We start from the raw sequence: 12,804 nt of genomic DNA, 5'->3' as shown, positions 1-12,804 counted from the left end.
TGCCCAATTTCTGCCAGACTACTTTTTACCAAATAATGAATTCTTATCCCAAAAGCTTTGCATTTGTCAAACACAAGGTTACTATAATCATTTGTTATTGTGTTATTGTATGTCTTTTCTGTTTCACTGATCTACCTTTCTGTTTCTTAGCTAGTACCAGGTAGTTTTGATAATTACTGCTTTTTAATATAGTTTACAATCTAGTGCTATTAAACCTCCTTCCTTTATATTTTTATTCATTAATTTCTTTGATATTCTTGACCTTTTGTTCTTCCAAATGAATTTTATTATTTTTAGCTCAGTAAAAAAAAATTTTTTTTTTTTTGGTAATTGAATTGGGTTGGCATTGAATAAATAAATTAGTTTAGGTAAAATTGTCATTTTTGTTATATTGGCTTTGCCCATGAGCAACAATCGGTATTTCTCCAGTTATTTAAATCTGACTTTATTTGTATAAAAAATGTTTTACAGTTATGTTCATATAGTTAGTTCCTGGGTTTGTTTTGGTAGGTATACTCCCAGGTGTTTTATACTATCTACAGTTGTTTTAAATGGAGTATCTTTTACTATCTCTTCTTGCAGAGTTTTATTGGTGATATATAGAAATGCTGATGATTTATGTGGGTCTATTTTAGATCCTGCTACTTTACTAAAATTATGATTTCCACTAATTTTAGTTGAATCTTTAGGATTTTCCAAGTATATCATCGTATTGCCTGCAAAAAAAGAGTTTTATTACCTCATTGCCCATTGTGATTCCTTCAGTTTCTTTTTCTTCTCTTATTGCTATTGTTAGCATTTCTAATACAATATTGAATAATATTGGTGATAATGGACATCCCTGTTTCACCATGATCTTATTGGGAAGGCTTCTAGTTTATTGCCATTACAATTAATGTTTGTTGATGGTTTTAGGTAAGTGCTTCTTGTCATTTTAAGGCAAAATCCATTTATGCCTATGCTTTCAAGTGTTTTTTAATAGAAATGAGTGTTGTAATTTATCAAAAGCTTTTTCTGCATTTATTGATATAATCATATGATTTTTGTTACTTTTGTTATTGATATAATTGATTATGTTAATAGATTTCCTTATGTTAAACCATCCCTGAATTTCTGGTATAATCCCACTTGGTCACAGTGTATACTCTTTGTAATATATTGTTGTAGCTTCTAACTAGGATTTTATTTAGGATTTTTGCATCTATATTTATTAATGAAATTGGTCTATATTTTTTTCCCTCTATTTTGGCTCTTCCTGGTTGAGGTATTAGTACTATATTGGTTTCATAAAAGGAGTTTGAGAGAACTCTTTTGCCTATTATTCTAAATAATTTATTTAATATTAGAATTAGTTGATCTTTAAATGTTTGGTAGAATTGACTTGTAAATCCATCTGGTCCTGATGCTTTTTCCTTAGGAAGTTCAATTATGGCCTGTTCAATTTCATTTTCTAAAATAGGTTTAGATTTAGATATTCTATTTCCTTTTCTGTTAGTCTAGTTAATTTATATTTTTGTAAACATTCATCTATTTCATTTTAATTGTTAAATTTATTGGTATATACTTGGGCAAAATAACTCCTAATGATTGCTTTGATTTCATCTTCATTAGTGATATAGTCACCCTTTTCATTTTTAATACTAGTGATTTGGTTTTCTTTCATCTTCTTAAAAAAAATCATATTAACCAATGATTTAGCTATTTTACTGTTTTTTTCCCCCACAAAACCAACTCCTAATTTTATTTATTAATTCAGTGGTTTGCTTACATAGTTTTATTAATCTCACTTTTAATTTTTAGGATTTCCAGTTTGGTATTTAATTGGGGATTTTTAATTTATCCCTTTTCTAGTTTTTTAAATTATACACCCAATTCATTGGTCTGTTCTTTCTTTATTTTATTGATGTAAGCATTTAGAGTTATACATTTTCCTCTCATTACCACTTTTGTTGCATCCCGTAGGTTTTGGTATGTTGTCTCATTTTTATTATTCTTTTTGATGAAATTATTGATTGTTTCTATGATTTGTTTTTTAACCCACTTATTCTTTAAGATTAGGTTGTTTAGTCTCCAATTAATTTTTAATCTGTGTTTCCATGGTCTCTTATTGAATATAATTTTATTATTTTGTGATCTGAAAAGGATGCATTTAATATTCCTTTTCTGCATTTAACTGTAAAGTTTTTATGCCCTACTATGTAGTCAGTTTTTTTTTTTAAAGCTACCACGTACCACTTAGGAAAAGGTATATATATTCACATTCAGTTTTCTCTAGATATCTATCATATCTAGCTTATGTAAGATTATATTCACCCCCTTGACTTCTTTCTTATTTATTTTTTTTTGTTAGATTTATCTAATTCTGAGAGGGGGAAGTAAATGCCTCCCATTATTATGGTGTAGCTATTTATTTCTACCTGTAATTCATTTAACTTTTCCTTTAAAAATTTTGATGTTATAGCATTTGGTGCATTTGGTTTAGTACTGATATTGCTTCATTGTCTATGATTCTTTTTTTCATAATGTAGTTTCCTTGTTTATCTCTTTGAATTAAATCTATTTTAGCTTTAACTTTGAGATCATGATTGCTACCCTGGCTTTTTTTTTTTTTTTTGCATTGGCTTTAAACATAGCTTTATTTCTTATTTATTAATTATAATAATAATTATTAACTTTTGCATATGTCTCATTTTTAAATGTTTTTCTTGTAAACAACATATTGTTGGATCCTGATTTTAATCCATTCTGCTATCTGTTTCCATTTTATGGGTGAATTCATCCCATTCACTTTCAAAGTTATAATTACTATTTGTCTATTTCCCTCCATCCTATTTTTCCTCACTATTATCCTTCTCATCCTCTATTTTTACCCTATCCCTCCTCACAAGTCTGATTTGCTTCTACCACTACTTCCCTAATCCGCACCCTTTTAAAAAATCCCTCCCTTATCCTCTCCCCCCACACTTCTTGATCTACATACCCTTGTAAAGTCCTTGCCTTATCCTTTGCCCTGTTTTCCCAGTTCTTTATAGATTTAGAAGACATTTTTGTCACTCTTCTAGATGTGTATGTTATTCTCTCTTTAACCTAAGTCTGTGGGAGAATTTAGATGAGCTCAATAATTCCTGCCTTAATCTACCATCTTCTGATTGTATTATTTTGTAATCTATATCTCTCCATCTTCTCTATAAGAATAGTATGAAATAGTATTTGGGACATGTTTTGATAAAATCTAGGTTAACTATATGCACAGACTTCACCTCATATACTTGTTTAATAATTATGTCAAAAAATGATTTTTTTTTGGTTCATGTGGGTTCTAGATATAGACACGGTGTATGTTTTGGTAGGTAAAATGCCCAAATATTAGGTAAATTTGGCTATTACTGTATATGATATTTCTCTTTCTATAAATTTCTCAGTTCTTTTTGTTGCAAAGGGAACTCTGTCTACCAACATAGAAGCACTGTGTTATATTGCATATAGTGCTAGACTTGGGAGTCAGAAAGACTTGGGTTCAAATCCTCCCATTGACACTAATTTTGTGAGCAGTTCACTTATCCTCAGTATGCTTCAAGCCACCTTTCCTTTATTTATTAAGTAATAGATGAGCTGTAGTCTGCATTCGTGGAGAGAATTCTTACACGGGGAGGTCCCACAAATTGACTTTCCATTTTGCATAACATTTGTAGGGAATCAGTAGAACATTTTAAAACTTAAAAATTTTAATTAGCTTCTCTTTATGCATTTGACACTAGAGGAAATGTAAGTTTTGGGGGCATAAATATGAAAAAGATTTTCTGCTCCAAATATGTAAAGGCTAGTAGGAGTAGAGAGAGTTCCTTAGAAGGGCAGTCTTGGGAAGTTAGAAAGCTTTCCAGTTCCACTGACTTATCAGTTCCTTATTTTGTTAAAAATATTCTAAATTTCTACAATATCAGACAAAGTCATATTCAAAGATAAATTTAAAACACATTTATTTCAAAGAGGATTATTTTAATTGACCTTTTCACTAGCACAGATAACTTGATTGTAAGTAGTTCTCAAGTTATGTAGAATCTCAGTAGTATAAACTGTAACCCTAACTGTTCTTAGAAAATTTTGTTCTTGCCATGTGAACACAAACATTTGGTTGTTTTTTGTTTGTGTATTACATGATTTTCAGTCAGAAAAAAAATTCATGTAACTTTTCTGTGTTTCAGAAATTTTTTTCCAAAAAGGACAAAGGAACTGAAATCTGCTGTCCATAGTGCTCCTGGCTGGAAGTTATTTGGTAAAGTCCCACCCAGAGAGAATCTGCAGAAGGCTTCTAAAATTATTCAGCAGGTAAGACTTGATATATCCATGTGGTTTGTCCCAACTTAACAAAAGATACGCCTTTAGATATGCTGTTAACAGTGCTCTTACTTTTATACTGTCCTTCTCAATTCAGTTTCAAGTCTGTGTAATTATTTATATGAAAGAGTTAATACTTAAAAAATAGGAATATTGGGGCAGCTAGGTGGCACAGTGGATAGAGCACTGGCCCTGAAGTCAGGAGGACCTGAGTTCAAATCCGGCCTGAGACCAAACACTTGACACTAGCTGTGTGAACCTGGGCAAGTTACTTAACCCCAATTGCCTAACTATATATATATATGTGTGTGTGTGTATATATGTATATATGTATATGTATATATGTATGTATATACGTATATATGTATGTGTATATATATGTATGTATATATATGTATGTGTATATATATGTATGTATATATAATGAATATTTTTTCCTTTCTAAAATTTTGGCAACTTAATTGGAAGAGCCAGGATTTGTACTCCACATTGATTTTCGTGAGCCTAAATAAACGTTTTTTCCACTCATCTACATCTGGTTTCTCATTAAGCCTGGCCTCAGGAATGAGGATTTTCTAGTGTTTGGTATTTGTAAAACACTAACAACATAGTACAAGCCAAATACAATGAGACATAGTCAGCTGCACTTCATCCCTCTTTGGTGACTTTGGTGTCCTAGGCATTCTTCTAACCCACAAGGGAAACTGAGCAGTCATACAAACTCTTCTTTATGATTTACAGTTGGTTAGACTTTTCTTTAAATATCCCTGAGACCATATGATCTCAATAATTTCAGGCTTACCTTTGAGTTCTACCTTCACTTCTTAATATTGTGCTACTTAATAGTAAGACAATATAGCCCTGAACTCTGGAAGCCGTAGAATCCCAGGAGACATCAGGGAATGAATAATCTGTAGTCTCTGAGTTCAAGTGATTTTTATCACAAGGAAATATAAAAAATACATCTACTTCTAATTATAGTTGTACTCTGATTTAACCCAGTTCAGTATGCCAAAATTTACCCAAAAGGGTGAATTAGCACAAATTGAAAATTAATTTTCTTTGTTACAAGATTCATAGGACTGCTCCCTTAGTTGCTTAAAAGGTCCATCTGATTTCTCTTGGTAAGGGAAATTATTGGTATATGATATTAAAATGCATTTAAATTATTTTTTGAAGAGTCAAATCTTTAAAATCATGGAGACAAATTTATAATTGCAGGTGCTTAAAACTCATTGACTTTTTAATAAAGTCATTCCTGTTTGGGAAATTACTGATGACTCTCTTTGGCTGGCTGTCCACTCCGCCAAGTGACTCGTCCAGGGACAAGATTAAGGACTTGGGTCTGGATTTACCAGGGTCTTATTGTGCCAGCATTCTTTGACATAGGATACTATGTTTTAAGTATGTGTGCATATATTTTTATTCCTCATCGGAATCTAACCTATTGTAATGACATTTCTCTACTCTAAATCACATATGTCATAAACTATAACTATCTGTATTTGTAGACAAATTGCATTCCTTTCATCAGCTTTTTTTTTTCCAAAAGACAGGATTTCACATTCTGTTTTTTGCTCACAGATTTTATATTAGCGATTTGAAAATTATAAAGCAAAGGATTACTGTCTTTATTTCTGGACTGATTCATCCTTGCTCAAATTACTGTTTTCCATATGTGCGAAAGAGAGATAGAAGAATTGCTAAGGGATCGTTAAAAAGTGCTGTCCATTTTTTTTTTTTTTTTTTTTTTTTGGTCCTTACCAAAATGGCACATTTCTTTTACTAACCTCAGTTTCCGGTACAAAGCTTTCCTTTGGGAGTAACCTTCTCTCATATGTTGTTGTCTTTCTTGTAGCCATGGGTAGAGACTTGGTCTGTGAAACTGAATGACTTGTATTACTTGTACAGTAGGTTCTGGCATATATCTTTCATTTTTCTTCTCTTATTGGTTTCAGAGTATTTTTTGCTTGCACCAGGTAGGCAATACTAAGATTGAGAATATCTTTCCTTTTCCCTTTCCCTCAGTATTTCTCCTTTTTCTTCAATTCCTGTCATCTCCCTAGTTGTGCATCTTCCTTCTTTTTCATATATTTGTCTTTCTAGACATGTATTTTTCAGTTGATGGTTTTATAAATTGTTGTATTCTCCTCTCTGCAGTGTAATGTGATAATTTTATCAGTTTAATAGGTATTTCCTGGGGTTGAAAAGCTTGGGGGGGGGGTGGAGCTTACAACTGAAAAACTAATTGAAAATGAAATTACCTCTAAAACAACCAAGAAGAGAGGAGTGAATATGGTAAGTTTCAACACAAAGTCTTGTGTTATTGAGCCCATAGGAAGTGAAGAAAACTAGGATCTCAAAGAGAAAACAACTGTAACAGAGGTGAGGAATTCTCTTTGCTTTGTCTGGAAAAGTGTGGTACACCTGAATATATTCATGGCTAGAAAACTTTGCGCTTTTTTTTACCATCTCATTTGTGATCTCTTAATGGTGACAATAGTCAAAGTTAAGGTAAAAGTAGATTAGAATGAGCATTTCATTAGATTTCTCTTAAAGCAGATGCTTAAATGTTTAATGCACTAAATGTCATTCTTAGCATGGCCTAATAGAGTGCCAGACTTGGTGCAAGGAAGACCTGAGTACAAGTCCTACCATAGTCTCTTACTGTGAAAAATAAAGGCAAATTACATAACCTCCCTGAGCCTTGTTTTCCTCATATGTAAGATGGGGGTGATAATCGTAATGTCTAACTCACAGGGTTATTAAATGAGTCTCAGATTTACACACACACACACACACACACACACACACACACACACACAAAACTTTGCAAATGTTAAAACACTACTATATTAGTGTAAGCTATTTATGTATATAAAGTAAATGGAAAAAATAAGATTTGACTTACTCTGCATTTTTGTATACTGACTTTGCAGGTACATACCTGATTCACAGAATGAGTAGTGCTTTGTGTATGATTCTCTCATGCACATTGTACATTTTGCATTATAGTTACCTTTATCTGGGTCATAACCCTTTATAAACTGTAAGCTTCACGAAGTAGTATGTCTTATCTAAACTTTGTATTTAGTTGAATTGAATTGACATTTGTGGGTTAAAAATCCTTTTAATTTCTATCACAAGTCTTATTGAATGGCTATCTTTATTTTACATTACCACTAAAAAATATTAGTAAAATAGATCATCTTAAGGCTAGGATGGAAACTAAAACCATATAATTTACTATCTTCTGAAGATTGATTCCCGAGTCCTACCTGTCAGTGTTATCATTTTATGGGGATTTTCGCATGTTCTCTCTTACAGGTGTGAAATTCCTTCTTTTGGCCTGTTTTTGAACGGGTGGGTGAGCCATGTTACAAATTGTATCTATTAATTATAAACAATACCTGGCTAGATTAAAGTTCATCCAAACCAGGCTTTTGGTTATTTTCCAAATTAAAATCTAAGAATTTCCATCTACACCTGAGTAGTTGTGAGGACGACTTCAGATTAGCTTGATAATAATATACTTCTGCAGCTTACTTTGTGATTGAGCCTCCGTAACGCTGGATTGATCTTGTCTTTACATCATGCTGAATTGACAACCAGTTTTTTTCTGATAAGCTAACTTCTTTGTGTCTAGCCACAGTTTGTGTACTTATATCTTTAATGTTATAAAAACAAATCAAAAGTGGTGATTACATGGCAAATTTTTTTCACGATACTACTCCTGGAGGAACCTTTCATGTTCTGAATAATGTTCTGAGAGATTGAATCAATAAAATAACTGGTATCCAGAAAGCTTGTACTATTTCTGCCAGTCACTAAATTTGATTTCCAGGGATGAGTACTTTTCCTGTTTTCAGGTAAACCTTTGTTCTGAAATTATCTTTCTTTAAAGTTATAATATGATTATACTAATCAGAACATGTTTTAATCCATATTTTAGCTTGTGTATTGGAAGTAATAGGTAAACAACACCATCGAAAAATCTATGGTCAAATATTCTAGTCACCAAAGGATTTATTTTATTGGTGCCTAAAGTATTAGTATATATGTATGTATGTGTGTGTATGTATATATGTATCTATCTATAAAAAGTCAAGTTGACCTTTTGTTGAAATATTAATGCTTGCCAGAGTATCCATATCAGCATTTTAGAACAAAGAAGGGCCACCAGGATTGCCATAAGATGCTTTAGAGAGATTCTGGCAAACAAGAAAATAATCTTCATCTAATTGAAAGGCCACTTTGGTTGTTTTCTAGTTGCATCATCTAGCAAGGGGGCACTTTTTATTCTTTCTTTGGTGCTGGGCACTGGATCAGAGTAGCCTCTGTGTTTTCTGTTCCTCCTTTGCTATTCAAAGGGATAGCAAAATGCTTGGGCCAAAGAGGCCACAGATTTGCTTGCATAGCTAGTGAATCAGAGGACCTTGACTGATCTTAGATTCTGAGGTATACTTTTCCTTCCTTCCCTCTTAATAACAAAATTCTGGCAAAAATCAAGAGAAAGAATGGCCAACTTATTCTGATAATCCTAAACAGATTGTTCCCTTCAATCTTATTTGATTTTTTTTTTTTTATCAGTAGAAGGCTCTTTCCACCTAAATCCTTACCTTACTTACTACTCATCATTAAAGTCCTATCCTTCACCCAGACATCAGGACTTAACCCAGACTTCTACCTTTTTTGCTTTATCTCTAAAAGTTGTAGAAGTAGTTATGCCATTATCTTCCCAAATATCAAAAGTAATTCTGCATACCCCTGTACTATCCACCTACATTCCTGTCAAACTGGATTGTTGCCTGTTCCTCAAGTTCAGCATACTCTTTGCTGCCCCCTTAGAATGCACTCTCATGTCTCTACCTTTGAGAAATCTCTTTCCTTTGAGGATTTGGACCAGTGCTATTTCCTCCATGGAGCTTTCCATGATCTTGACCAATTAAGTAGTATTCTTTTCCTCAAATTTTTAAAAAGCGTTTTGTCTGGGTCTAACTTTTGCCTCATCGTATTCCATCTTGAGTTACATTTTCTGTTTACATTATTCCAGTGGAAGATCAATTGCTAGAGTCTAAGTGCTATGAAGTTTAAAAATGTTTGAATCCCCAGTGCCTTAATAAATGTTTGTGGACATCTATTAGTCAAGTCCATCTTTTTTCTTTAAAAAAAATTTTGTTTCTTGACAAATATCAACAAACATGATCATTTTACCCATTCAAAGGAAAACAGAAAAGGGTACTACATATTAAGCTGTAAAACTCCAGTTTTGGTTTGTTTGGTTGTTTTTTTTTTTTTTTTTTTTTATCTTTTGGTATATGTCAAATTTAATATGGTAGATCCAACACGGCCTCTGCCTCATTTGGAACTTCTGTTCGTTTCTCCATAGAAATTTTTTTTCAGTGATTCATCAATAGTTTCCTTTTACAAAAAAATTATTGACTACCACTGCCCTTTAGTTCTTCCCCAGATTTTCTTCCCACCAAGAGAAATAAAAGCCCTCTTTTGTAATAAATAAGCATAATAATACAGAACAAATCTATACACTGACATTATCTGAAAAAGTGTATATCATCTGGTTTCAGAAAAACCTGGGAAGACTTAAATGAACTGATACAAAGTGAAGTGAGCAGAACCAGGAGATCATTGTACACGGTACACAGTAACAGCAATATTGTACGATGATCAACTATGAATGACTTGGCTATTCTGATCAATACAATGATCTAAGATAATTCTGAACGAAAAATGCTATACACCTTCAGAGAAAGAACTAATGGAATCTGAACGCCACATACTTTTTTTGCTTTCTTGTTTTTTTTTTTTGTTTGTGTTTTCTTTTGCAGCATGGCTGATATGGAAATAATATTTTGTGTGACTTCACATGTATAATTATATCAAATTGCTTGCATTTTCAAGGAGGAGGGCAGGGAAGGGAAGGAGAGAATTTGGAACTCAAAATTGAAAAAAAAGAATGGTAAAAAAATTTTTAATATGTAACAGAATTATTTAATGAAATAAAAATATGGGAAATTTAATTTTTTTATTAAAAAATATATCATCTGCTTCATTCTGTACTTCTAGTATATTACCTCTCTGCCAAGGGGAAAGAAGCATAATTCTTCTTCAGTCTTTTGGAATGATGATTGATCATTGCATTTATCATAGATTTTAACTTTCGCAGTTGTTTTCTTGTGCATTGTTTTCATCATTATATAATTTTTTTCTCCTGGTTTTGCTCATTTCATTCTTTATTAGTTGACACAATTTCTCTTAACTTTCTCTGAGTCTGTCTCTTTTGTCATTTATTATGGTACAATAATATTCTCTTATATTCCTGTAGCATAATTTGTTTAGCTTAATAGATGGACATTCCTTTAGTTTCTAGTTTTTTTTTTTTAATTTTCTTACAATTTAAAAAAGTTACTATAAATATTTTTGTGCATTTTGGTCCTTTTCTTCTTTCTTGGATCTCTTTGGCCATAAATCTAGTAATATCAATTGGTCAGTGGGTATATACTCTTAGTGACTTTTTGGGAATATTTCAAAATTGCCTTCTAGAATGGTTGAACCACTTCACAGCACCACCATAATTGTATTAGTGTGCCTATCCTCCCATTGCCTCTGCAACAACATTCATTTTCCTTTTTTAAACATCTTTGCTCATCTGATAGGTGTGGAATAAAACCTTAGAATTGTTTTAATTTGTTTTCTCTTGATGCAAATCTATTGATTTGCATCTTTTTTTCTTACAGTTTTTTTTGGGGGGGGAGGGGGTGAGGCAATCAGTATTAAGTAACTTGCCCAGGGTGACATAGTTAGTAAGTGTCAAGTGTCTGAGGCTGGATTTAAACTCAGGTCCTCCTGACTCCAAGGCCAGAGCTTTATCCACTGCGCCATCTAGCTGCCCCTAGTATGTATGTATGTATGTATGTATGTATGTATTTATGTATTTATTTGTTTTGCTTTTTGGTGGGGCAATCAGGGTTAAGTGACTTGCTCAGAGTCACACAGCTAGTAAGTGTTACGTGTCTTAGGCCAGATTTGAACTCAGGGCCTCCTGACTCCAAGGTTGGAGCTCTCCACTGTACCACCTAGCTGCCCCTCTTATAGTTTTAAATTATTTGCCTTTCTTCTTTTGGAAATTACTTGTTCGTGTCGTTTGTCCATTTATCTGTTGTGGAATGGCACTTGTTCACTTATGTTTGAATCATTCCCTGTATGTTTTGAATATAAGACCGTTGTTATAGAAATTTGCTACAAATATTTTTCCCATTTAAATGTTTCCCTCCTAATTCTAATTGCTTTGATTTTGTTTGTGCAAAATCTTTTCAGGGTTTTCTAATCAAATTTATGCATTTTATTCCCCGTGATCCTTTCTAACCCTTATTTGGTCAAGAATCCTTCCCTTTTCCATACTGTAAAAGATACCTTATTTCCTGATTTCTAACTTTGTCTTAATATGACTTTTTATTTTTTAAGTCATGTGTTCATTTGGAACTTATTGTGGTATATGATTTTAGATGTTGGTGTATATTTAATTTATGCCAGACTGTTTTCCAGATTTCCTCTCAGTTTTTATCAGATATCTTATCCTTAACTGAGTAGTTGTAGTCCTTGGATTTGTCAACACTCTGCTACTATGGGTTGATGGATTCTGGGTCTTGTGTACCTACTCTGTTAAACTTTTTAAAAAGTATTTTTATAATGAACTTGACAAAACCAGAAATTATCATTTGTAATGTAATAGAACAGTAAAAGAATGAAACATGAAACTACAACTTTTTATTGTTATTATATATAACTTATGGACGTAGGAATAACATGGTCAGACATATGCTTTAGGAAAGTCACCTTGGCAAGTTGAGTGGAAGATGGATTGTAATAGAGAAAGATTTGAGGTATGGAGACCTATTAGAAGACTATTACAATAGTCCAGGTGTAAGGTGGTAAGACCCTGAATTAGGGTAGTGGCTATGTGAGTAGACAGAAAGGGAACATATATGAGAGGTGTTGTGTAGACACAACAAGACTTGGCAGTTATTGGGGTGAGTGTGAATGAAGAGTTGAGGATGACACTGAGGTTGCAAGCCTCATGACTAGGGATAATGGTGCCTACCACAATAATAAAGAAGCTTGGAAGAGGGAGGGCTTGGGAGGAAAAATAAATAACGAGTTCTTTGTTTAACATATCATATTTGAGATGACTGAAAAACATTTGGCATGACATTGGAACTCTGGAGAGAGATTAGGGCTGGATACATGGATGTCTGAATGTTCTTAATAGAGAAGATATCTGAACAGGGGAGCTGATGAAATCACAAAGTGAAATGGTTTAGAGTGAACAGAGAAGGGTGCTTAGGACAGAGCCTAGGAGAGGGGACACTCATAGTTTAGTGGGTGTGACCTGGATGAAGAATGTACAAAGGGGACAAAAAAGAGTAGAAGTAAAAGGAACACCAGGAAAGA

At 32.9% G+C, this 12,804-nt stretch overlaps 1 protein-coding gene across 2 annotated transcripts in view; it reads left to right on the top strand.

Annotated features, from left to right (window-relative positions):
* The window catches only part of LOC114034148 (TBC1 domain family member 12-like), a 128,908-nt gene that overhangs the window by 47,649 nt on the left and 68,455 nt on the right, over positions 1-12,804 (top strand). For both annotated transcript variants that reach the window (XM_027849754.1, XM_027849753.1), the window contains exon 2: positions 4,203-4,326. In XM_027849754.1, coding sequence (XP_027705555.1) covers positions 4,203-4,326 — 124 coding nt within the window. The remainder of the gene's footprint in view (positions 1-4,202; positions 4,327-12,804) is intronic.

The sequence above is a fragment of the Vombatus ursinus genome, unplaced genomic scaffold, assembly GCF_900497805.2.
Source record: "Vombatus ursinus unplaced genomic scaffold, bare-nosed wombat genome assembly UNPS02008267.1, whole genome shotgun sequence".
Taxonomy (NCBI): Eukaryota; Metazoa; Chordata; class Mammalia; order Diprotodontia; family Vombatidae; genus Vombatus; species Vombatus ursinus.
Note: the sequence above shows the minus strand (reverse complement) of the source record. Positions and strands in the feature narration are given on the sequence as shown.